Source organism: Lissotriton vulgaris, chromosome 1_1 (assembly GCF_964263255.1).
Source record: "Lissotriton vulgaris chromosome 1_1, aLisVul1.2, whole genome shotgun sequence".
Taxonomy (NCBI): domain Eukaryota; kingdom Metazoa; phylum Chordata; class Amphibia; order Caudata; family Salamandridae; genus Lissotriton; species Lissotriton vulgaris.
Genome location: NC_141685.1, coordinates 830655590 through 830682307, shown reverse-complemented (window position 1 = coordinate 830682307; position 26718 = coordinate 830655590). Strand labels below are relative to the sequence as shown.

Below are 26718 nucleotides of genomic sequence, written 5' to 3'. Positions count from 1 at the left end.
GTATTTCTCCGCAGCACGAGACTCCTTCTCTAGGCTTGATTACATTTTCGTTCCAAGGGGAATGGCGAATAGAGTACTGTCTGCCGAAATCCAGCCACGGGCACTGTCTGACCATTCTCCGGTCTACGTTATACTTGGCACTGGTCGTGCTCGACACCCCTTCCGGTGGCGTTTGTCACCATGGCAGCTGATGCAGGAGGCCTACCGGGCCCATGTGACCTGTAAACTTGCCCATTTCCTGTCTGCGAATGTGGGCACGGTGGACTCCCCGGCGACGCTCTGGGAGGCGATGAAGCCCACTCTGCGCGGCGTTGACATTTCATGGTGCGCTGCAGCGCGCAAGGAGAGGCGTAGAGACCTAGTGCGGCGCGAGGCGGACATAGAGGTGCTGGAACGTAGGGGCAGAGAGGAGGACGGGGCGCCGGCCAGGAGACAGCTGGCTCTGGCACAGCAACAATACACTGCAGTACTTCTAGACGAGGCCAGGCAGGCTTGGATGGCTACGCGTAGTCGTACATACCAATGGGGCGATAAGTTCTGCAAGATGCCTCATCGCTTATGTCAAGGCGTTATGCACGCCCAACCCTTGCCCCAGATAGTGGGACTGGATGGGGAGCCTCTATTGGAGCCGGCGGCGATGGCCGAAAGCTTTGCTACATACTATGAGGCTCTCTACGCGCCACAGGAGTGTTTGGAAGCAGAGGTCGTACAACGATTTATCGATGACCTTCCACCTAGGGCCGTCTCAGACGAGGCTCGTGAGATATTAGACCGCCCCCTGACAGATGAGGAACTAGCCACATCGCTGGGTGAATTGAACCCGGGGAAAGCTCCAGGGCCAAATGGGTTCCCTAGTCAGTTCTTTCGCCGCTTTGCGACCCAACTGAGCCCACATTTCTGCCCGGTTATAGAAGAAGCACGGGAGACTGGTATGCTGCCACCAGACTGGCGACATGCGGAGGTGGTGGTTTTCTTGAAGCCAGGGCGACCCCCTGAGAGTCACGCGTCCTACCGCCCGATCTCCCTGCTCAATACAGAGGCCAAGATACTGGCCAAGGCCCTCGCCAATCGACTTAAGCCATACATTACCGACCTGGTGCATCTGGACCAGGCCGGCTTCATGCCACAGCGTCATAATATACGACGGGCGCAGGTCGCGGTGTCGGCATGGCGAAGGCTGGGGGAACGGGCGGCACTGTTTTTAGCAGACATGGATAGGGCATTCGATTCCCTGAGCTGGACTTATTTGTTCGCTTTGCTGGGGCGTCTGAACCTGGGCCCTCGTTTTTTGGCGTATGTGCGACTCCTATATACAGACCTCGCGGTGCAAGTGGGGGGAGAGATTTCCCGCTCCTTTCGAATCAAGCGTGGGACGAGACAGGGTTGCCCCCTCTCTCCATAACTGTTCGCCCTTGCTATGGAGCCCCTTGCGGCATGGGTGCGAATAGACGCTCAGCTCAGGGGATTCCAGTGGGTGGTTGGCGTAATGGATAGAATAGCGCTGTACGCCGACAATGTGTTATTTTTTCTCACTGACCTGGAGCGCTCAGGGCCCCGGCTCCTGCGAATCCTACAAATTTTTGGTGAAACATCTGGATTATATATGAATCCCCGAAAATCTACACTCTGGATCTTGGGCGGCCCGCAGCCCTTGGGGGACTGGGCGGGAGAGCTCCAGATAGCCACAGACGGCGTGAAATATTTGGGAGTATTCCTGTCAGAGGACGCGACCGCTGTTATGGAGCGCAATATTACCCCGGTTTGGGAGCGCACCCGAGAAGACCTTAAGGTTTGGTCCAAGATGACGCTTTCCATTCATGGTTGGTCGGCCATCTTTAAGATGGTAGCACTCCCACGTTTGATCTACCAACTGCAGAATCACCCAGTCCTGCTTGCGCAGAGCTGGTTCGGGTGCCTTAATTCGGCGCTTGGCCGGTTCCTGTGGGAGGGGGGCAGAGCACGGGTTGCCCTGCGGACCTGCTTCCGGTCAACCTACACTGGGGGCTTGGCCACCTTAGAAGTTCTCTCCTATTACCAGGCATCCCATCTATTGGTTTTGAACGACTGGTGGTATGCAGACAGAAATGACCATGCCTACGCAGTGGAGAGGGCTTTGATGGGCACAGCGTCCGTCCACACACTACTTTACTCGGCGCCTATCAGGAAATCTCTACCATCCATCACACAGGTGGTTTTTCAAGTTTGGAAGCAGGCACTACGTAGGATGGGTTGGTGGAACGTGCTAACCCAGGAGACCCCACTGTGGCACAATGGCCGACTACCTCAATTAGACACATTGATGGGCTTCCGGGTATAGGACTCGATCGGCATCTCTACATTAGGAGACGTTATGTCGGGGGCGTGCTCAAGTCCTTTGACGACCTGCGAGTAGGGTTCGAGATGCTGAGAACTCAGTTCTATAAATATCTTCAATTCTGTCATGCTCTGACGCCATATATAGTGGGGTTGGATGACCTCCCAGAATTTAGCCCGTTAGAGGCCAAAGTTTTTATGGGGGAGCTACCCGACAAGAAACTGTCCCGAATCTACCAAACCGTAGTACGACACTGCACAACCGATCTTCAGCACCTTAGAACAGCATGGGAACAAGATGTTGGAGACTTAGATGAGGAGGACTGGATGGAGGCACTGGAGAGCCCTAGGGGAGCTGCAATATCCACGCGCCTGCGACTCATACAATTTAGGTACCTACACCACACATATTATACTAGGCAGCACTTATGGAAGGCGGGTCTAATTGCGTCCCCGGATTGCCTTAGGTGTGGGATGGAGGTTGGTACGTTACTGCATACAGTGTGGGAATGCAGGGCGTTGCAGAGATTCGGGACCGGGGTGCTCCGGTTTTTGGACGAAGTCCTGGCCTGGGTACTTCAAAGAGACCCTAAATTGACTCTGCTACATGTTATGGCTGGGGTGGGAGGTAATAGGTACAAGCGCCATTTACTTCTGCTGGGATTAACATTGGCGAAGAGGGATATTGCGCGCTCGTGGAAGGCGCCCCAGGCTCCCTCACTGGTGGCATGGGAAAAGGGTATGGACTTCTGCATGGGGATGGAGCAGCCTGTCTTTGTGGCCAGAAAATGCCCGCGCAAACATAAGATTTGGAAAAGGTGGGTGGACTATCGCGGACTGGAGCTAGACCCACCACCCGAGGACACTACAGACCAGCCTCGGATTTAGCCGGACAATCTTGGCAACACTGTATATTTATCGGTGCATGAGAAATATTGTGCACTGGAGGTGCTTTACTTGAACAGAGCAGGCAGCAGCGCATAGGGGGGGTGGGAGTTGTGGGTGGTGGGGGGATCGGGGGGGGGGCAGTTTGATGTACAATTGGTTTGCATTTTTTTCTTTTTCCTTACTGTAACAAAAGAAAATGACTGCATTTGTGCCTTGTTTAATGATGATGGTGATTGACTCTGGGTGACAGAGCGTTACAGAATATATGCCTATTATGCACTCAATAAAAATTTGTTTTAAAAAAAAAGATAATAGTTAATAAATTATTTTAAAGTTAAATATATGTTTATGTATGTTTATGTGTGTTTATATTTTTTAAAATTAAGTTAAATTTTTATATTTAGTTAAAATGTATATTAAATGTTATTTATTTTGTTAAAGATAATGTTAATATTTTATATATTTAATATATATTTTATTGTATTTATGTTTTTAAATCAATCTTTTTTTCATCTATATTTTTGCACTTCGATATTTTGTAGTTACCTGTTTAAGTATAGGTAGTCGATATTTTTACAATCTATATATTTTTTTCGATATTTTTACAATCAATATTTTTACCATCGATATTCTATCAGTGAACTGTACAGATACCTTACAGATACCTTACAACTTCAGTTTCCTTTCTTAAGAGTCTTGCTCCTTTGGCCTTGTCAAAAGGAGATAAAGAAGTGACAAATGCAGTACTTAATGGAGGGGTTTCTTGATTTAATAGTATTTGATGCCACTGTAGGGTATGTCACTATACCAGATATAGATTCATTCTCTAAGGTGGTCGCTTTGGTCACCTAGCCATGACAATAGGCTCAGTGACAGAGTGACTGTAAATACTTGGTAGGACTCTGGAGTATCCATAAACAGTGCTAAATGAATTAAAATGAAATAAATGTACATGTTTGCTATTTCACTACTGAAGGTATACTGATTTTAAAGTATCAAATCCTATATGTGCAACATATTATTAAGTGTTTGTTTTTTCTTTCTTCTTTAGGGCCAAAAATAATCCTGTTCCTCACCCAATCCTGAACTCTGTATCTGTCCTGTTTTGCTATCACCAAGGAACGGTTGTCAAAGGGTCTTTTTTGCTCACATTGGTGAGAGTTCCAAGGATTATTTTCATGGGCCTTCTTAACCTCCTGAAGGAGAAGGTAGGTTCTTAATTTGATAATGACATTTTTCAATTTTATGGTGGAAGTTCAGATTTTTAAAAACTATTGTTTAAGGTGATTTGGTTGTCTGGACGTATTTAAGCTTGGAAACACTGTTCTCTTGTTTTTTCTTCAGACTAAATTGTGAGCATTTTTAGCAGTGAAGTAAAAGATTGTTACTTACCATGCAAGCATCTGGTCTTAACATTTAGCGTTGTTGATTCACATGCTTTCCATACTCCTGCCATCTACGGTTGGGTCCAGATGTGTGCAAGTTGTTTTTTGTCAAAGAAGTCTTTCTAGCCCCGGGGTAAAGTGACTCCTCCTCTTTGTAATAGTGTGCCTGGGCATCAACTCCATTGTTAAGTTGTTTTCCCTCAGGCGGTGAGAATTGAGTATAGGAAAGTGTCAGTAAAGAGATGTCCATTCGTATGCAAAGGTAAAAAGGAACTGCAATGGCCACAGGTGTCCGGGGAGGACGGTGGGCGCACGTCAATCTACAGCACTACCTGCCAAGAACAGATGCTCACAGTGTAACTAACATAATCTGTTTGAGGCATGTGTGGAGGTAGAGACCCATGCTTTACACAGACTATAAAGCAGTGCCCTCCAAAAGTGGTGGCTAACCTATGGGTGTTGCAGTTGTTTGAAAGAGTTTACTTAGCATTGATTGACCTACGTTAGCTTGTTGGCGTGCTAGGACATTCACACAATAATGTTTAGTTAAAGTGTGGTATAGACGATGTAGGTGCCCTACATATATTAGCTAGTGGGATATTGCCTAGGTAAGCCATGTAAACCCCTATTTTGCAAGTAGTGTGGAAAGGTCCTTTTGGCTTTGATGTAACATTTTTAATGCATTTAAATATCCAGCGGGAAAGGCCTGATTTGAATATGGGCTTTCCTGTATGGGGGGGTTGAAAAAGCAACAAAGAGTTGTTTAGTCTTACAAAAGTCTTTAGTTCTGTCAATTAAATGTATTAGATCCCATTTAACATCTCATATATGAAGAGTCCTTTCAGCAACTGAATCTGGTTGAGGAAAAAATGCAGGCAACCAACTGATTTAAAGTGGAAAGGGGAGACCCAAACCGGTGGTGAAAAACCTCTGCATAATGATGGACAGCGATTTCACTTTCAAAACCCAAGCCAAATCAGTGGGGGGGGAAATGTTTTGGACTGTTGCGGGCCTCAAACCTATACTTGGTCTCTTTGACTCCAAGACTCGTCAACCGATCATCCAATCTTCTGTCCTTGCTAGACAAGATTACTGCAATGTGCTCCTCTTGGGAGCCAACAAATCCGTTGTTAAAAGACTGCAGAGTGTTCAGAAGGCTGCTGCCCGCGCTATCTTTGCCCTCCCTAAACACTGTCATACTTCCAACCTCCTCTGTCGACTTCACTGGCTCCCTCTCGTACAGAGAGTGCGCTTCAAAACACTGTGCATCACCCACAGACCCTTGGGGGGCACCGGCCCCAGCATCTTGATTGATTTGTGCTCCTACTATGATCCCACACGCACGCTGCGCTTGACTGATTTGCTCCTGTCCAGAGTTCCTCGGATACACAAGGCCAGAGCAGGCGGGCGTTCTTTTAGGTTGTTGGCTCCCGCCCTCTGGAACTCCCTCCCTATCAACATCCGCAGCACACCTGACCACCTTACCTTCAGAAGGCTGGCGAAGACATGGCTATACACCCAAGGCTAATCTCTCCTCTGTTCTGTCGTCTCACTCGGTGTTCATCTCAGCCCTGGGACGCCCCTTTGCTGGGGAGCCATGTGCTCTACAAATACCTTAACATTACCTTTGGAAGGAATTTGGCTTGATACGGAGAGACACCCTATCCCAGTGTAGTTGGAAGAACGGTTCTTTTAAAGTTAGTGCTTGGAGCTCACCAACATGTCTAAGTGGAGTGATGGCAAATAAAAATAAACTTCCAAAGTAGGCATTGGAGGGCACAAATATGTAGTGGCTCAAATTGTGGACCCATAAGTCTCGTGAAAATGATATTAAGATTCCAGGTAGGTGGAGCTCCAGGTGGAATCATTCTCTTACGGCTTTCTATAAAAGCTTTGATGATTGATACTTTAAAAAAAGTTAAGTGTTGCCTAGTTAGTAGATAGGTGAGCACTAGTCTTATGGAAGTGACCTCAAGGCCAGGGAGTTGTAAATGCAAAAAGTAACAGACAATGTTTTGTACTGTAGCATTAAATAGATTGATACCATTAGTGTGACAGCAACAGTCAAATCTTTCCTATTTGGCTGCATAGCATGCTCTAGTAGTAGATTTACAGCCTTCTTTTAGAATGGTCATAAATTCTGGTGAGAGATTGGGATAACCAAATTCTAAAACCTCATGAGCCAAATTGCTAGGTTGAGTCCCTGAGATTTGGGTGTCTGATTTCTCCATATTCTGAGTGAGAAGTACCAGGTTGGTTCAGCTGGCGCTTCTCATATGGGACTACTGAGAGTTCGAGTAGTGTTCTGAACCAGTGCTGTCGGGCCTATGTGGGAGTTACCAGTACGAGTGTGAGAGATTTTTGCCTGAGCTTCCGAACCAGAAATGGAAGATGTGATAGAGGGGGAAAAGCTTAGGCAAATATCCCTGACCTGTTCATCCATAGAGCATTGCCCTTGGATAGTGGGTGTAGGAAACTGGAGGTGAAGTCTGGGCATTTTATGTTGTGTACGGTTGTGATCATATCTATCTGTGCAAGCTCCTACTTGTGGAAGTAAGCGAGGAGGACTTTGGTGTGTAGTTCCCACTTGTGGACTTGTTTCCGCATCCTGCTGAGGAGGTCGGCAAAATCATTGTCCATTCTTGGAAGTTGCGCTGCTAGGAAATGAATTTTGTGATGTAGAGCCCAATACCAAATGTTCTGAGATAGGCGTGATTGGTTTGATTTGATTTGATTTATCAACTTATACAGCGCGCGATTGCCCGAAGGCGTCTTGGCCCCCGAGTGCCCCCCCCTGTTTTCGTACATAGGACATTGGTGTCATATTGTCCGTCTGGACTAAGGCAAAGTTGCCTATTATGTGAGGTAGGAAGGCTTTTAATGATAGGTGAACAGCTTGAAGCTCTAGGTAGTTGATGTGGAGACCCTGGTGTTTTGTGTCCCAGAAACACTGGGCTCTGAGATCGTATAAGTGAGCACCCCAGCCTGTGAGTGTTGCATCGATTGTCAGGATGATGTGGGGAACAGGGTCGAGGAAAGGCCACCCTTTTAACAGATTGTTTGTGTTCCACTACTGCAGAGAGCTATGAGCGCGGCTCTCTATCAACACGAGATCCTCTAACTGACCTTGTGACTGGGACCATTGTTGTACTAGACATTCCTGCAGTGGGCGCATGTGTAAATGTGCATGAAGGACTATGTCGATGCATGATGACATCATTTCTAATCGGTGCATGACAGTTCTTGCTGTCAGTTGTAGATTGGGTTGGAACTGTGGTATTAGTGTTTGGACATTTTGGGTCCTGGGTGTAATGGGATAGGCTAATCCTAGTTGTATGTTAAGGATAGCCCTTAGATACGGTGGAAGCTGTAAAGGCTGAAGATGAGATTTTTTTAATTGATGGTGAAACCTAGCTGATGAAGCAGGTTTATGGTACTTTGAGTGTGTTGTCGACATAGTGGAGGAGTACTGGCTTTGATAAACCAGTCATCAAGATATGGGAAGGTTTGTCTGAGTAAATGTGCTGCTTCCACTGCTAGGCATTTAGTGAATACTTGAAGTACAGTAGTCACCCGAACGGGAGGACTTTGAATTGATAATGTTTGCCTACTATCACAAATCTGAGTTATTTACTAAGTGCTGGAGGTATCAGGATGTGAAAATAGACATCCTTTACGTCTAGGGCTGAGAGAAAGTTGCCGTGCTGCAGAAGTGGGAAAACTACTTGAAGAGACCATATGGAAATGCTCTAAGAGGATGTAGTGATTGAAGGGGCATAGATCTAATATTGGATGTAAAGCTCCTCTCTTCTTGGGGATTAGGAAGTACAGGGAATGTACCACTGACCCCTGATGCTGTAGAGGAATGGGTTCTATAGCTCCTTTGATAAGCAGAGCTTGACTTTCCTGTTTGAATAATTTTTGGTATTCCAGAGAGAGCCTGTGAGCTCAAGGTGAAATGTTTGGCGGTGTGGTGATGAGCTTCATACAATAACCATGTTGTGAGAGAGAGAGAGAGAGAAAAACTCTGTTTTATTTAGACCTTAGTTTTTAAAACCAAATCGAATAGAATTCAGGATAATGTACATAATTAAATATTAATAAAACAGTGTACAACTTTTGTTAAAATCTTTAAAAAAAAAAAAAAAAAAAAAGCATAAAACATACAGAACATTCTACTTAAAATCCGAATTATCTTAGTCTTTTAAAGTTAGGGCTGTTCATTATCTTCATCAGTCCACCATTGCTATAAGGAGATTAAAAGGTATTAAAACCCATTGGACTTATCCTGCCTGAGTTACTCTTCTTCATTTATTGTATACAGGGTGACTGGGGTTTCTCACTACACTTCTTTGAGCTTTCCCCTGGCTATTTGATTAATTTCTTTCAGGTAATAACCCAAAGCTATAGCTATTTCTAGATATTCCATTCTTAGCACTAAATTGATTGCTTGGGCTCTCACTCTTGTGTTATATTTTATGAATATAGGTCGCAGAATCCGTTTTCTCACTTCAACATACCTGAGACAGTCAAAAAGAATGTGCATTATCTCACACTTAGACCCCATACCGCACTTGCAAAAACCATCTGGGTACATCATTTCTGCCGTGACTTTCTCCTCCACTCTCCAGGGAATAATGCCAATTCTCATTTTTAATATATCCCACCTAAATCCATAGTTCGGGAGCGCTTCAAGGTATGGATATCCTATATCGGTTTCCCACACTTCTATCATGTTTTTTACTGATTTTTTCTTTCTTAAATAACCTAGGTCCTGTGACCTCGAGTACTCCCTTCCTTTTTGTCTTAGTGTCACTTTTGTAAAGACTGCTTCTAAGGGGTTTTGGGTTGTACCCACATCTAGGCAACAAATTGTCTCTTTTATCTTCTTTTTTGCCTCAGCTGCCCATCTTAGATTGCTATGTTGTATTTCCCCACTACACCAGTGTGACACCTTTTGCGCTTCCTCTAGAGATTGCCGTTTCCAAAATCTAGCCACAGCCATTCTGGTCTGGGTATTCCACCCTATCAGTCCTGTTTCGAGTCTAATTGCCTGTAGCATGGCTGACTTTGGCAAGGACAGTAGCATTTTTACCGCTTTACCTTCCTCCCGATTCCAATCCCCTTTACCACTAAGGAATAGGACCTCTGCCCCATAGAGTGCTTGTGGGGGGACCATGGCTGAGAAAGCTTTTATCATGGGTTTATGTGACATATCTCCGTAGGTTTTATTAAATTTTTTCAAGCCACAAATAGAGGAAGAAGCTTTTGCATTTTGGTTTTCTACATGTTTGTTCCATTTTAAGGATGATTCGAACCATAGGCCCAGATATTTATATTCTTTTACTGTTTCTAATTTAGTTTTATCTAGATACCAGCAAAAGCTCTTTGGCTTTTTACCAAAGCACATAACCTTTGTTTTGTCCATATTTACTATTAGCAGTTTACCCTTGCAGTAATCGTTAAAAGCATTTAATTTCCTCTGTAGTCCTAGCTGTGTCTGGTCAGTAATAACGAGATCGTCTGCATACAGTAAGCATGCTACTTTCTTACCACTCATTCTGGGGCTAGCACTCTTCTCCACCTCCAATGTTACCGGCAAGTCTGCTAGAAAGATTGAAAAGAGTAGAGGAGCTAACACGCAGCCCTGTCGGAGTCCATTGTCTATTGCTATTTTCCTTGTGAGTGCCCCCTGTGTATCTTTTACTACTTGAGCCCAATTTCCTCTATGCAATTCTTTTAGTATCGCTAATAGGTCAGTTGGGATATTATATTTAATCAGGCACTCCCAAAGTTTCCCGCGATCCACTGAGTCGAAGGCTGCCCGGAAGTCGACAAAACAACAAAACAAGTTTCCCCTTTGCTCTATCGACTTCCGGGCCAGCGCCCAAAGGGCATAACAGTGGTCCATTGTGGAATGGCCTTCCTTGAATCCTCCCTGCTCCACTGGGATAATTAGATTTATCTCTACCCAGTTTTTTAATTTGCCAAGTACTATTTTGGCGAAGATCTTCTCCCCAATGTCAAGTAAATTGATTAGCCTATAATTTTTAGGACTAAGCATATCCCCTTTCTTATGTATGGGCCGTATTATGGCCCCTTTCCAGGTATCGGGGAGTCTCCCGGTTTCTAGGATTATTTGAAACATGTCCGCAAAAAATTTTGCCCACCAGTCTGGTTGTGTTTTGATTATCACTGCCGGGAGGTTATCAGGGCCTGCTGCTCTCGTAAGGTTTAAACTCTTTATCGTTTTCCTAACCTCATCGACAGAAAACTCAGGTTTCATACCTACTACCAGACCGCTCCAATCTGTGTACAGGTTCTCTTCCTGATCTGTTTTTGCGCTATACAGGTCCTGTAAATATTCCTCCCAGGCCGCCTCCTCAACGATGCAGTTCATTGCCCCTTTGTGGCCTTCTGCTGCTGAATTCACTAGTTGCCAGAACTGGCGTAGGTTCCTTGTTTCAATCGTCTCTAGAAGTTTTGCCCAACATCCTTCTTTGAATTCTCTTTTTACCCTCCTTGTTAACATATTATACTCTCTTTTTAGGGCGACTAAGTCCTTTCCACTGGCCTGATTCCCATTTCGGGCAAACCGGCGGGCCATTCTCCTAACTTCTCTTTTCTTTTCCAGACATTCCTTTGTAAACCAACCTGTTAGTTTACCTATTTTTCTATCGCTGACTTTGGTTTTGTTATTTCCCCCATTACCACCTCTTAATCCTTTGCAGAGTATTTGGACAACCTCCTCGATTTTTCTTACATACCAGTCAAGGGTTTGTCCACTTACTATCTGTAGATCGAGGTTTTGTTGCAACCTTATTAGTTTTGAGATGTATTCATCCGTTAGTTTAGTTGTACGGCGTCTAGGGTAATCCATCTGTTGCTCTAACACTTGAGGGCGGGTTTCTACCTTTACTACTGGAAACTCTAGGGATAGTACGTTATGGTCACTCCCTTCTCTATTTGTGATGCTAAACCCCGAGACTAAGTGGAAATTCCAGGGTGCCAGAAAAACATAGTCAATAGGGCAACTCTGTGTACCCAATTTAAAAGTTCTCTTGGCAGGACAGTCTTGGGGGCCCCTTCCATTTAGGCAGAAGAGATTTTTAGCTCCTAGGAAGTTAGCCAACTGTGTGTCCTTTGCTCCTAGTAAACAATCGGGGAATATTGCCTGCGGTATGTCATATGCCTCTAGTATTTCTCGGAAACAGCAATCTACATTCTTTGTATGTAATTTGTGATTAAAATCTCCAAGAAGCAAAATAATGTCCTTACAGTACTTTTCACATAGAGAACCCAATTCCTCTTTAAAAATAGCCATTTCCTCCACATATTGCTCTATAGAGGCCCATTGGATGTACACATTTATAATCAGTATTGTATCAAGATTTATACTTTCTGATAGCATTATTCTACAAACCAGCAGCCATTTGCATCTTACAGTTATTTCCACTACTTTTTTCATAATTCTTGTAGACACTAGGGTCATTAATCCACCTGCGGGGCGCCCAAATCTATTCTTCTTTGCAGGTCGAATTAACTGGTAGAAACCATCGAAAATTAGTGTCTTGCCACATAACCAAGTCTCCTGGATACACATAATTTCTACGTTTTCTCCAAGTTCATTTACATTTTTATGTTTTTCATCAGCTCCTAACCCATTTATGTTCCAGGAGGCCAGTCTTATGCTATGTGGCATATCATTTTCCTATTTAATGTCCTCTAACCAACCTTCCTCCCCCTGTTCTTCCTCGAATTTCTGTGATGGGCCTGCCTGCCCTAACTCCTTGCTCCAGTTCCCCCACCACTGGTCAATATTTGAGTTATTTGCTGTTATTTTTATGTTTCCTGGCATCTCGCCATCCTCAACCTCGTACTCATATAACCTGACCTGTCTCTTTCCTAGACCTGCGTGGCATTTAAGGAAGTGTTGACCCTGCCCTTTCTTCTCGCCTATGTCTACCAATACTTCGTTCTCCTCTAGCAGTCTTATTCCCTCCTTCTGTAACTCAGTTGCTGCTTTCTTGATCGTCTCTATTACCAGGTTGGAGTACAGTGTAACTTTTGTAATCTCTTTCCCTTCTCTGACCTGACTGAACCCAACTCCCCTTAGGTCGTTTGTTCCAATTGCTTTAAGGTTCTGACATTTTGCGAAACCTTGTAGCAGTTGTGACCTATTTAGGGGCGGCCTCTTTCCAAGATTCTTCCCCCCTTTTCTTGTTGGGATGTGTTCAAAATATAACTCCATGATCCCGTTATTCTCTTTTCTTGCCCTAGGTAGAGGGGAGATTACTTTCATATTAGCTTTTACTACTTTTTCATACGAACTACCAGGTCTAATCTCCCTTGTGACCCAGGTCTGCAAATTTCCTCCCAAAGGCCTTGCGGTCACTTTGGAAACAGCTAGGGGGTTATTTCTATCTAGGTTCTTTTGTGTGTTCGAACTCTTGAGACGGGGCGTCGCATTTAGCTGCCCTTTTGCAGATTCTTTTTTTTGTGTACTACTATAGTGTGCAGATCGGTTTGTGACTCTTCCCTGTGTACCTCCTACTTTTACCGACCCCGTTTCCTTAACCATTGTTTGTTTCCTTTTACTAACGATTTTTTTACCTACACCCCTTGCACTTTTGGTTACACTACTTCTATGCCCACATCTATTATGCTCTGCTCTCCTTATTACCCTCATAGGCCATTTTGATATATATACTTGATGGTTCTCCTTGGGGAGGTTATCGGTTTGTAACTGAGTTTTCCCCTTCAGATCTCTTTCTGGCATTAGCGTTTTATCTACAATCTTTTTTGCTCACATTGGTGAGAGTTCCAAGGATTATTTTCATGGGCCTTCTTAACCTCCTGAAGGAGAAGGTAGGTTCTTAATTTGATAATGACATTTTTCAATTTTATGGTGGAAGTTCAGATTTTTAAAAACTATTGTTTAAGGTGATTTGGTTGTCTGGACGTATTTAAGCTTGGAAACACTGTTCTCTTGTTTTTTCTTCAGACTAAATTGTGAGCATTTTTAGCAGTGAAGTAAAAGATTGTTACTTACCATGCAAGCATCTGGTCTTAACATTTAGCGTTGTTGATTCACATGCTTTCCATACTCCTGCCATCTACGGTTGGGTCCAGATGTGTGCAAGTTGTTTTTTGTCAAAGAAGTCTTTCTAGCCCCGGGGTAAAGTGACTCCTCCTCTTTGTAATAGTGTGCCTGGGCATCAACTCCATTGTTAAGTTGTTTTCCCTCAGGCGGTGAGAATTGAGTATAGGAAAGTGTCAGTAAAGAGATGTCCATTCGTATGCAAAGGTAAAAAGGAACTGCAATGGCCACAGGTGTCCGGGGAAGACGGTGGGCGCACGTCAATCTACAGCACTACCTGCCAAGAACAGATGCTCACAGTGTAACTAACATAATCTGTTTGAGGCATGTGTGGAGGTAGAGACCCATGCTTTACACAGACTATAAAGCAGTGCCCTCCAAAAGTGGTGGCTAACCTATGGGTGTTGCAGTTGTTTGAAAGAGTTTACTTAGCATTGATTGACCTACGTTAGCTTGTTGGCGTGCTAGGACATTCACACAATAATGTTTAGTTAAAGTGTGGTATAGACGATGTAGGTGCCCTACATATATTAGCTAGTGGGATATTGCCTAGGTAAGCCATGTAAACCCCTATTTTGCAAGTAGTGTGGAAAGGTCCTTTTGGCTTTGATGTAACATTTTTAATGCATTTAAATATCCAGCGGGAAAGGCCTGATTTGAATATGGGCTTTCCTGTATGGGGGGGTTGAAAAAGCAACAAAGAGTTGTTTAGTCTTACAAAAGTCTTTAGTTCTGTCAATTAAATGTATTAGATCCCATTTAACATCTCATATATGAAGAGTCCTTTCAGCAACTGAATCTGGTTGAGGAAAAAATGCAGGCAACCAACTGATTTAAAGTGGAAAGGGGAGACCCAAACCGGTGGTGAAAAACCTCTGCATAATGATGGACAGCGATTTCACTTTCAAAACCCAAGCCAAATCAGTGGGGGGGGAAATGTTTTGGACTGTTGCGGGCCTCAAACCTATACTTGGTCTCTTTGACTCCAAGACTCGTCAACCGATCATCCAATCTTCTGTCCTTGCTAGACAAGATTACTGCAATGTGCTCCTCTTGGGAGCCAACAAATCCGTTGTTAAAAGACTGCAGAGTGTTCAGAAGGCTGCTGCCCGCGCTATCTTTGCCCTCCCTAAACACTGTCATACTTCCAACCTCCTCTGTCGACTTCACTGGCTCCCTCTCGTACAGAGAGTGCGCTTCAAAACACTGTGCATCACCCACAGACCCTTGGGGGGCACCGGCCCCAGCATCTTGATTGATTTGTGCTCCTACTATGATCCCACACGCACGCTGCGCTTGACTGATTTGCTCCTGTCCAGAGTTCCTCGGATACACAAGGCCAGAGCAGGCGGGCGTTCTTTTAGGTTGTTGGCTCCCGCCCTCTGGAACTCCCTCCCTATCAACATCCGCAGCACACCTGACCACCTTACCTTCAGAAGGCTGGCGAAGACATGGCTATACACCCAAGGCTAATCTCTCCTCTGTTCTGTCGTCTCACTCGGTGTTCATCTCAGCCCTGGGACGCCCCTTTGCTGGGGAGCCATGTGCTCTACAAATACCTTAACATTACCTTTGGAAGGAATTTGGCTTGATACGGAGAGACACCCTATCCCAGTGTAGTTGGAAGAACGGTTCTTTTAAAGTTAGTGCTTGGAGCTCACCAACATGTCTAAGTGGAGTGATGGCAAATAAAAATAAACTTCCAAAGTAGGCATTGGAGGGCACAAATATGTAGTGGCTCAAATTGTGGACCCATAAGTCTCGTGAAAATGATATTAAGATTCCAGGTAGGTGGAGCTCCAGGTGGAATCATTCTCTTACGGCTTTCTATAAAAGCTTTGATGATTGATACTTTAAAAAAAGTTAAGTGTTGCCTAGTTAGTAGATAGGTGAGCACTAGTCTTATGGAAGTGACCTCAAGGCCAGGGAGTTGTAAATGCAAAAAGTAACAGACAATGTTTTGTACTGTAGCATTAAATAGATTGATACCATTAGTGTGACAGCAACAGTCAAATCTTTCCTATTTGGCTGCATAGCATGCTCTAGTAGTAGATTTACAGCCTTCTTTTAGAATGGTCATAAATTCTGGTGAGAGATTGGGATAACCAAATTCTAAAACCTCATGAGCCAAATTGCTAGGTTGAGTCCCTGAGATTTGGGTGTCTGATTTCTCCATATTCTGAGTGAGAAGTACCAGGTTGGTTCAGCTGGCGCTTCTCATATGGGACTACTGAGAGTTCGAGTAGTGTTCTGAACCAGTGCTGTCGGGCCTATGTGGGAGTTACCAGTACGAGTGTGAGAGATTTTTGCCTGAGCTTCCGAACCAGAAATGGAAGATGTGATAGAGGGGGAAAAGCTTAGGCAAATATCCCTGACCTGTTCATCCATAGAGCATTGCCCTTGGATAGTGGGTGTAGGAAACTGGAGGTGAAGTCTGGGCATTTTATGTTGTGTACGGTTGTGATCATATCTATCTGTGCAAGCTCCTACTTGTGGAAGTAAGCGAGGAGGACTTTGGTGTGTAGTTCCCACTTGTGGACTTGTTTCCGCATCCTGCTGAGGAGGTCGGCAAAATCATTGTCCATTCTTGGAAGTTGCGCTGCTAGGAAATGAATTTTGTGATGTAGAGCCCAATACCAAATGTTCTGAGATAGGCGTGATTGGTTTGATTTGATTTGATTTATCAACTTATACAGCGCGCGATTGCCCGAAGGCGTCTTGGCCCCCGAGTGCCCCCCCCTGTTTTCGTACATAGGACATTGGTGTCATATTGTCCGTCTGGACTAAGGCAAAGTTGCCTATTATGTGAGGTAGGAAGGCTTTTAATGATAGGTGAACAGCTTGAAGCTCTAGGTAGTTGATGTGGAGACCCTGGTGTTTTGTGTCCCAGAAACACTGGGCTCTGAGATCGTATAAGTGAGCACCCCAGCCTGTGAGTGTTGCATCGATTGTCAGGATGATGTGGGGAACAGGGTTGAGGAAAGGCCACCCTTTTAACAGATTGTTTGTGTTCCACTACTGCAGAGAGCTATGAGCGCGGCTCTCTATCAACACGAGATCCTCTAACTGACCTTGTGACTGGGACCATTGTTGTACTAGACATTCCTGCAGTGGGCGCATGTGTAAATGTGCATGAAGGACTATGTCGATGCATGATGACATCATTTCTAATCGGTGCATGACAGTTCTTGCTGTCAGTTGTAGATTGGGTTGGAACTGTGGTATTAGTGTTTGGACATTTTGGGTCCTGGGTGTAATGGGATAGGCTAATCCTAGTTGTATGTTAAGGATAGCCCTTAGATACGGTGGAAGCTGTAAAGGCTGAAGATGAGATTTTTTTAATTGATGGTGAAACCTAGCTGATGAAGCAGGTTTATGGTACTTTGAGTGTGTTGTCGACATAGTGGAGGAGTACTGGCTTTGATAAACCAGTCATCAAGATATGGGAAGGTTTGTCTGAGTAAATGTGCTGCTTCCACTGCTAGGCATTTAGTGAATACTTGAAGTACAGTAGTCACCCGAACGGGAGGACTTTGAATTGATAATGTTTGCCTACTATCACAAATCTGAGTTATTTACTAAGTGCTGGAGGTATCAGGATGTGAAAATAGACATCCTTTACGTCTAGGGCTGAGAGAAAGTTGCCGTGCTGCAGAAGTGGGAAAACTACTTGAAGAGACCATATGGAAATGCTCTAAGAGGATGTAGTGATTGAAGGGGCATAGATCTAATATTGGATGTAAAGCTCCTCTCTTCTTGGGGATTAGGAAGTACAGGGAATGTACCACTGACCCCTGATGCTGTAGAGGAATGGGTTCTATAGCTCCTTTGATAAGCAGAGCTTGACTTTCCTGTTTGAATAATTTTTGGTATTCCAGAGAGAGCCTGTGAGCTCAAGGTGAAATGTTTGGCGGTGTGGTGATGAGCTTCATACAATAACCATGTTGTGAGAGAGAGAGAGAGAGAAAAACTCTGTTTTATTTAGACCTTAGTTTTTAAAACCAAATCGAATAGAATTCAGGATAATGTACATAATTAAATATTAATAAAACAGTGTACAACTTTTGTTAAAATCTTTAAAAAAAAAAAAAAAAAAGCATAAAACATACAGAACATTCTACTTAAAATCCGAATTATCTTAGTCTTTTAAAGTTAGGGCTGTTCATTATCTTCATCAGTCCACCATTGCTATAAGGAGATTAAAAGGTATTAAAACCCATTGGACTTATCCTGCCTGAGTTACTCTTCTTCATTTATTGTATACAGGGTGACTGGGGTTTCTCACTACACTTCTTTGAGCTTTCCCCTGGCTATTTGATTAATTTCTTTCAGGTAATAACCCAAAGCTATAGCTATTTCTAGATATTCCATTCTTAGCACTAAATTGATTGCTTGGGCTCTCACTCTTGTGTTATATTTTATGAATATAGGTCGCAGAATCCGTTTTCTCACTTCAACATACCTGAGACAGTCAAAAAGAATGTGCATTATCTCACACTTAGACCCCATACCGCACTTGCAAAAACCATCTGGGTACATCATTTCTGCCGTGACTTTCTCCTCCACTCTCCAGGGAATAATGCCAATTCTCATTTTTAATATATCCCACCTAAATCCATAGTTCGGGAGCGCTTCAAGGTATGGATATCCTATATCGGTTTCCCACACTTCTATCATGTTTTTTACTGATTTTTTCTTTCTTAAATAACCTAGGTCCTGTGACCTCGAGTACTCCCTTCCTTTTTGTCTTAGTGTCACTTTTGTAAAGACTGCTTCTAAGGGGTTTTGGGTTGTACCCACATCTAGGCAACAAATTGTCTCTTTTATCTTCTTTTTTGCCTCAGCTGCCCATCTTAGATTGCTATGTTGTATTTCCCCACTACACCAGTGTGACACCTTTTGCGCTTCCTCTAGAGATTGCCGTTTCCAAAATCTAGCCACAGCCATTCTGGTCTGGGTATTCCACCCTATCAGTCCTGTTTCGAGTCTAATTGCCTGTAGCATGGCTGACTTTGGCAAGGACAGTAGCATTTTTACCGCTTTACCTTCCTCCCGATTCCAATCCCCTTTACCACTAAGGAATAGGACCTCTGCCCCATAGAGTGCTTGTGGGGGGACCATGGCTGAGAAAGCTTTTATCATGGGTTTATGTGACATATCTCCGTAGGTTTTATTAAATTTTTTCAAGCCACAAATAGAGGAAGAAGCTTTTGCATTTTGGTTTTCTACATGTTTGTTCCATTTTAAGGATGATTCGAACCATAGGCCCAGATATTTATATTCTTTTACTGTTTCTAATTTAGTTTTATCTAGATACCAGCAAAAGCTCTTTGGCTTTTTACCAAAGCACATAACCTTTGTTTTGTCCATATTTACTATTAGCAGTTTACCCTTGCAGTAATCGTTAAAAGCATTTAATTTCCTCTGTAGTCCTAGCTGTGTCTGGTCAGTAATAACGAGATCGTCTGCATACAGTAAGCATGCTACTTTCTTACCACTCATTCTGGGGCTAGCACTCTTCTCCACCTCCAATGTTACCGGCAAGTCTGCTAGAAAGATTGAAAAGAGTAGAGGAGCTAACACGCAGCCCTGTCGGAGTCCATTGTCTATTGCTATTTTCCTTGTGAGTGCCCCCTGTGTATCTTTTACTACTTGAGCCCAATTTCCTCTATGCAATTCTTTTAGTATCGCTAATAGGTCAGTTGGGATATTAAATTTAATCAGGCACTCCCAAAGTTTCCCGCGATCCACTGAGTCGAAGGCTGCCCGGAAGTCGACAAAACAACAAAACAAGTTTCCCCTTTGCTCTATCGACTTCCGGGCCAGCGCCCAAAGGGCATAACAGTGGTCCATTGTGGAATGGCCTTCCTTGAATCCTCCCTGCTCCACTGGGATAATTAGATTTATCTCTACCCAGTTTTTTAATTTGCCAAGTACTATTTTGGCGAAGATCTTCTCCCCAATGTCAAGTAAATTGATTAGCCTATAATTTTTAGGACTAAGCATATCCCCTTTCTTATGTATGGGCCGTATTATGGCCCCTTTCCAGGTATCGGGGAGTCTCCCGGTTTCTAGGATTATTTGAAACATGTCCGCAAAAAATTTTGCCCACCAGTCTGGTTGTGTTTTGATTATCACTGCCGGGAGGTTATCAGGGCCTGCTGCTCTCGTAAGGTTTAAACTCTTTATCGTTTTCCTAACCTCATCGACAGAAAACTCAGGTTTCATACCTACTACCAGACCGCTCCAATCTGTGTACAGGTTCTCTTCCTGATCTGTTTTTGCGCTATACAGGTCCTGTAAATATTCCTCCCAGGCCGCCTCCTCAACGATGCAGTTCATTGCCCCTTTGTGGCCTTCTGCTGCTGAATTCACTAGTTGCCAGAACTGGCGTAGGTTCCTTGTTTCAATCGTCTCTAGAAGTTTTGCCCAACATCCTTCTTTGAATTCTCTTTTTACCCTCCTTGTTAACATATTATACTCTCTTTTTAGGGCGACTAAGTCCTTTCCACTGGCCTGATTCCCATTTCGGGCAAACCGGCGGGCCATTCTCCTAACTTCTCTTTTCTTTTCCAGACATTCCTTTGTAAACCAACCTGTTAGTTTACCTATTTTTCTATCGCTGACTTTGGTTTTGTTATTTCCCCCATTACCACCTCTTAATCCTTTGCAGAGTATTTGGACAACCTCCTCGATTTTTCTTACATACCAGTCAAGGGTTTGTCCACTTACTATCTGTAGATCGAGGTTTTGTTGCAACCTTATTAGTTTTGAGATGTATTCATCCGTTAGTTTAGTTGTACGGCGTCTAGGGTAATCCATCTGTTGCTCTAACACTTGAGGGCGGGTTTCTACCTTTACTACTGGAAACTCTAGGGATAGTACGTTATGGTCACTCCCTTCTCTATTTGTGATGCTAAACCCCGAGACTAAGTGGAAATTCCAGGGTGCCAGAAAAACATAGTCAATAGGGCAACTCTGTGTACCCAATTTAAAAGTTCTCTTGGCAGGACAGTCTTGGGGGCCCCTTCCATTTAGGCAGAAGAGATTTTTAGCTCCTAGGAAGTTAGCCAACTGTGTGTCCTTTGCTCCTAGTAAACAATCGGGGAATATTGCCTGCGGTATGTCATATGCCTCTAGTATTTCTCGGAAACAGCAATCTACATTCTTTGTATGTAATTTGTGATTAAAATCTCCAAGAAGCAAAATAATGTCCTTACAGTACTTTTCACATAGAGAACCCAATTCCTCTTTAAAAATAGCCATTTCCTCCACATATTGCTCTATAGAGGCCCATTGGATGTACACATTTATAATCAGTATTGTATCAAGATTTATACTTTCTGATAGCATTATTCTACAAACCAGCAGCCATTTGCATCTTACAGTTATTTCCACTACTTTTTTCATAATTCTTGTAGACACTAGGGTCATTAATCCACCTGCGGGGCGCCCAAATCTATTCTTCTTTGCAGGTCGAATTAACTGGTAGAAACCATCGAAAATTAGTGTCTTGCCACATAACCAAGTCTCCTGGATACACATAATTTCTACGTTTTCTCCAAGTTCATTTACATTTTTATGTTTTTCATCAGCTCCTAACCCATTTATGTTCCAGGAGGCCAGTCTTATGCTATGTGGCATATCATTTTCCTATTCAATGTCCTCTAACCAACCTTCCTCCCCCTGTTCTTCCTCGAATTTCTGTGATGGGCCTGCCTGCCCTAACTCCTTGCTCCAGTTCCCCCACCACTGGTCAATATTTGAGTTATTTGCTGTTATTTTTATGTTTCCTGGCATCTCGCCATCCTCAACCTCGTACTCATATAACCTGACCTGTCTCTTTCCTAGACCTGCGTGGCATTTAAGGAAGTGTTGACCCTGCCCTTTCTTCTCGCCTATGTCTACCAATACTTCGTTCTCCTCTAGCAGTCTTATTCCCTCCTTCTGTAACTCAGTTGCTGCTTTCTTGATCGTCTCTATTACCAGGTTGGAGTACAGTGTAACTTTTGTAATCTCTTTCCCTTCTCTGACCTGACTGAACCCAACTCCCCTTAGGTCGTTTGTTCCAATTGCTTTAAGGTTCTGACATTTTGCGAAACCTTGTAGCAGTTGTGACCTATTTAGGGGCGGCCTCTTTCCAAGATTCTTCCCCCCTTTTCTTGTTGGGATGTGTTCAAAATATAACTCCATGCTCCCGTTATTCTCTTTTCTTGCCCTAGGTAGAGGGGAGATTACTTTCATATTAGCTTTTACTACTTTTTCATACGAACTACCAGGTCTAATCTCCCTTGTGACCCAGGTCTGCAAATTTCCTCCCAAAGGCCTTGCGGTCACTTTGGAAACAGCTAGGGGGTTATTTCTATCTAGGTTCTTTTGTGTGTTCGAACTCTTGAGACGGGGCGTCGCATTTAGCTGCCCTTTTGCAGATTCTTTTTTTTGTGTACTACTATAGTGTGCAGATCGGTTTGTGACTCTTCCCTGTGTACCTCCTACTTTTACCGACCCCGTTTCCTTAACCATTGTTTGTTTCCTTTTACTACCGATTTTTTTACCTACACCCCTTGCACTTTTGGTTACACTACTTCTATGCCCACATCTATTATGCTCTGCTCTCCTTATTACCCTCATAGGCCATTTTGATATATATACTTGATGGTTCTCCTTGGGGAGGTTATCGGTTTGTAACTGAGTTTTCCCCTTCAGATCTCTTTCTGGCATTAGCGTTTTATCTACAATCTTTGGAAAGAGCTCTTTCCCTAAGGGCGGTTGATTGCTTTCCTCCTGTATCTGTTTTGATGACTCATGATCGGGGATTTGTCTTACCATTGCTGGCATGAGAGCCCTTATCCCCTGCAACTCCCCCTCTATTTTGCCTAAATAAACCGTTTGATGTTTTTAACACCGTATTATTAGACAGGGTCACTTCTAGTAGACCTTGTAGGGTCTTTTGGAGAATCAGCATTAGATCCAGCATAGAGACCGTAGACATTGATGATAAGTCCCGATTTAAATCTGGATTTAGCTCTGGGGTTATATTTAGTTCATCGGCTTGCTTCAAGCTGTTGTCTAGGGTTCCCAGCAGACTTTTAAAGTCCTTTCTTTTCTGGCTTGTCCTGCTGCTGCTCAGGTGAATTTCTGACACTCTCTCCTTCCCTTCCGATGGGATTGGGCTACCCTGTTGGATCAGGCTATCTAGAGGGTCTCTCTCCAAGTCGTATGAGAAGAGTAGCTGTGGTGATGATGACAACCGTGGCGATGGTAGGCCTCCCTGATCCAGTAATAGCTGTAGGGAGTGATTGATCAGGTTATGTGGGTCAGTACTATACACCTCCACCGGTAGGGAGGTACTTCCTTTCTCGCCCATATCGGAGTTCCCATTTATGGAAGCTAATTTACTTATAGATTTTCCGAGGGTTAGGTTTTGGTCATGTACTTGTGCCGATGTGACCACTTTTTTAAAATGTCTCCCCACAAAATCCTTCATTGCTGTGGCTCTGCCTGGAGGGTGAACCACAGCTTTGGTCTTCTTTAGCCCCTTTCTTTTCCCTTTAACAGGGGACAGGTTTATACTCCCACTGTTCTCTTCCAGGGAGCCCGGGCTTACTGCGTTTGCCACCTTCATTTTTGTCTTTGAGTTTTGTTCCGCCACTTTTTTACCTTTTTTTGCTCCCATCTTGGCGATTTCCCCTGGTGCTAATGTTCCTCTTGGGGCTAGTGACTCTTTCTCTTTGTCTTTGTGTAGGATAGGAGAGGAAATATTTTTAGTAGTGTCTTCGTATACACCGAGACAGGCCTCAGTGGGGTGCCAGTTCAACCTCCAAGTTGTTGCCAAATTGTTGTTTTAAAACCCCCGCGCACAGGGTCACCCGACTGCTCAAGCAAAAAGCACCCCGCAGTTCCACTTGACTACTGGGGCTTCATGCTCCTCCTCTCCTCTTCCCTCACTCACCTCTGCGTGTCTGACTTGCTTTGCGCGCCTCGTGCCCGGCCCGTCTGTCAGCCGCTTAGGTCAGGGGGCCCCCTGCACCACCGTGGGCCTCAGGATTAAGCAGCTCCCCGCTCCTGACTCCTGCCTCCTGAGCCTTGACAGCGCACTCTCACTCCGCGGTGTCACTTTCGCTTCAGTCCTTCAGTGCCGGTGCTCCTTTAAAACCACAGGCACGCTGCATCGGCAGCTTCCCCTTCTGTCCCTTCTGCCCCACTGAAAGTGGCAGGCTCCAGAAACAGGGTCTGGAGCACACACAGGGCCGGGGACACACAGTGTGAGCGGGGGCCGGGGAGGGGGCTGGCAAACACACGCGCTGGTTGTGTCCAACACCCACTGATCAAATGTAATGGATTACCAAGTGGGGAGAAACTGTTACGCTCTCCACTGACTGGTGTGGAATGATCGGGGGAAGGAGAAGTGTCACTGTTTTGTGGTGGGTGCAGTACAACATGGAGGAGCACCTTTTCCTCTACCTCTTGAGTTGTTGAACCTGTAGGTGCCCCTATAATAGCCTCTGGGAACGGATTGGTGACTCTGACCTCTGTGGTATGAGGACAAGGCATCAGAAGATGTTGTCTTTGCATCCGCCCTATAGGAGTAGTGGTGAAAGGAGTCACTAGATGGCAGGAGTATGCAAAGCACATGCCTGAAACAAGCTTTTTTTTCCAACTGCATCCTGAAATATCTGACAGATATTCATTCGGTAAAAACATGAGCAAAAACAATTACAAAAACATGGGATGAGCTGAGATAAACACAAAAGCAGAATGCAAAAAAAAGTATCCTGCCTGAATGTTTTAAGAGTCAATTAATTTAAAGAGAATTTGCTCCCAAATTACTTATGCCTTCTTTAAAACTGTAAGGCACACATAAAAAAAATGTGCCCAAGTCACAAAAGAAAATACAATTGTAAATTATGAGCTTATGTTTGATACTTGTGTACTCAAGAAATATGTATCTTACTTCTATCGAACCAGTGTCTTCAAAGATGTTGGCCTATTCAGCAGAGTGCCAGAGTAGTGTTAAAGGGTAGCCATTGAAATGTGTGGTTTGCGTCTACCCATTAGTGCATTCCACAGCAGTTGTGGTGAATCAGAAATCAGAAACTAAAAATGTTATCCAGTCTTCTGTGTTAGATCAGTGCTCATCTTTTAGCATGGCATAATTCTGGGTTTTTACCTTTTGAATTAATTTTCCCATAACCATGTCTGATGCCTGCATTTCTGAAAGTGAGGCTGGGCCTCCTGTTACCCCTTATCTCAGCTCACAATATAAGAGCAACATGTTTACCTGCCTCTGAGAGAGCTGTGAAGCCAGGTGCAGTACTACAGAATTCCTGTAAAAGCTCTAATACTCATGGGGAAACTCACCAGCCAGCCTGTACTGCAGTTAATCAATGAGAGGAAGACAGGCCTTTTTCACAGTCTTCACCTCAGTGGAAGTCAACCCAAAGCACAGCTTTCAATTTGGCTCTGCCTAGGGGGGGTTCCTTCAAGGTGAAACACAGTGAAGGGCCAATCACAGTGGAACAATAAACCAACAACTGTTAAAGCAGAACAGAAACGATATCTCCAGGATAAATCCTGCTTATTGTCTCATGGTATTTAGAGGCAATTATCTTGAATGAGGATACCGAACATCATGTTTTCTTGCATATATATCAGATAAACAGGTCTCATCAATCAAACAGATACCTGGTTTCAGCCTCCCTAATTCTGAATGTCCAAACCCTTTCAGAAAAAGGCCACTCACCCTGCTGCTTTTCGTAGTGTGTAATGCTAATAACCACCACATGTTTACCACATTATACCATACCTGATTGTCCTTGCTGGGACTATGTAAGGTAAGACCAGCATAAGCCTGACTGTTTTGTAAATCTGATTTGAAATTATTCTCAATCCCAGCACCTTCTTTCAACTATTGAAGCGGAAAATGAAGTACCATCATTGGGGATAACCATACGTTGCAATCCATAATGAAACACACCAAAAGGTTGAAACCACTCTACTCCACTATAAAACAGCCTACAGAAGGTTTTAGGAGTTCCACAGTCCTGATTGCCGAAACACAGAAACATCAGAATTGTAAGACTTTCACAATAAAATCTCAATTAAAGTGATTCAAAAAATGAGAAATATATAAAATGCCCTTAAAGAGAATGCAGACAACATCATGGCTCTACCAACATAGAAAGATACAAAAGCAATCTTCCTCCACAACATATTTTCAATTGCCTCTTAGAAAACGTTTTTCTTGATTCTCAGCTAGCAGACCATCCGGATAACAATCAGATGCGGCACCTCCAGGAACCTTAATGGAGATCCTTCGCACAACCTGAGCAGGGGAGATAGCTAGATGCTTACTCAACAAGTCTCCTGAACTAGGTTTGTTTCCACCAAGTTTTAAACCTCCTACATTAGATTACTCATCAAAAACAAAAAACTTGACCCATCTTACCACACAGCAATATCAGATGGACTATTCTTAGGAAAAATATTTAAAAGATAACTCAACTTTCAAAATTTACAGCAGAAAATGTCTTAAAGACACATCTACAGTTACGCTTAGACCAGGCAGATGCACAGAGTCAGCCATCATATTAATTTGGGATGGCCTCCGTTTCAAAGTGGATAAGAATGGAGTGGCCACTCTATTGCTTCTGGATTTATCGACTGCTTTTGACACTGTCTATCACAACACACTACTACAAAACCTTAATTATCTCCAAATACATGAACATGCTCTACAATGGAATGCTGCTCACCTCCGAGACTAAACAAAGTGTAGTCTACCTTTCACATCATCTCCTCAGACCATACACTGTGGCATCCCTCAGGGGTCCATCATATCCCTTCAATTATTAAAAATCTACCTAATGCCCTTCCCAAACCTGATTAAATCATTCAACCTCACCTGTTACAACTATGCCGATAACATGCAAGTAATTCTAAGAATGGGTGGCTCCGAAGACCTCTACAACTTGATGGTTGCTTGATGACACACGGGTGAAGATCAACTACTGCAAAGATAGAAATCATGAC

General features: G+C 43.8%; 1 protein-coding gene across 2 annotated transcripts in view; it reads left to right on the top strand.

Annotated features, from left to right (window-relative positions):
* Positions 1-26718, top strand: part of SLC44A3 (solute carrier family 44 member 3) — a 530813-nt gene that overhangs the window by 468527 nt on the left and 35568 nt on the right. For both annotated transcript variants that reach the window (XM_086957367.1, XM_086957377.1), the window contains one exon: positions 4253-4409. In XM_086957367.1, coding sequence (XP_086813493.1) covers positions 4253-4409 — 157 coding nt within the window. The remainder of the gene's footprint in view (positions 1-4252; positions 4410-26718) is intronic.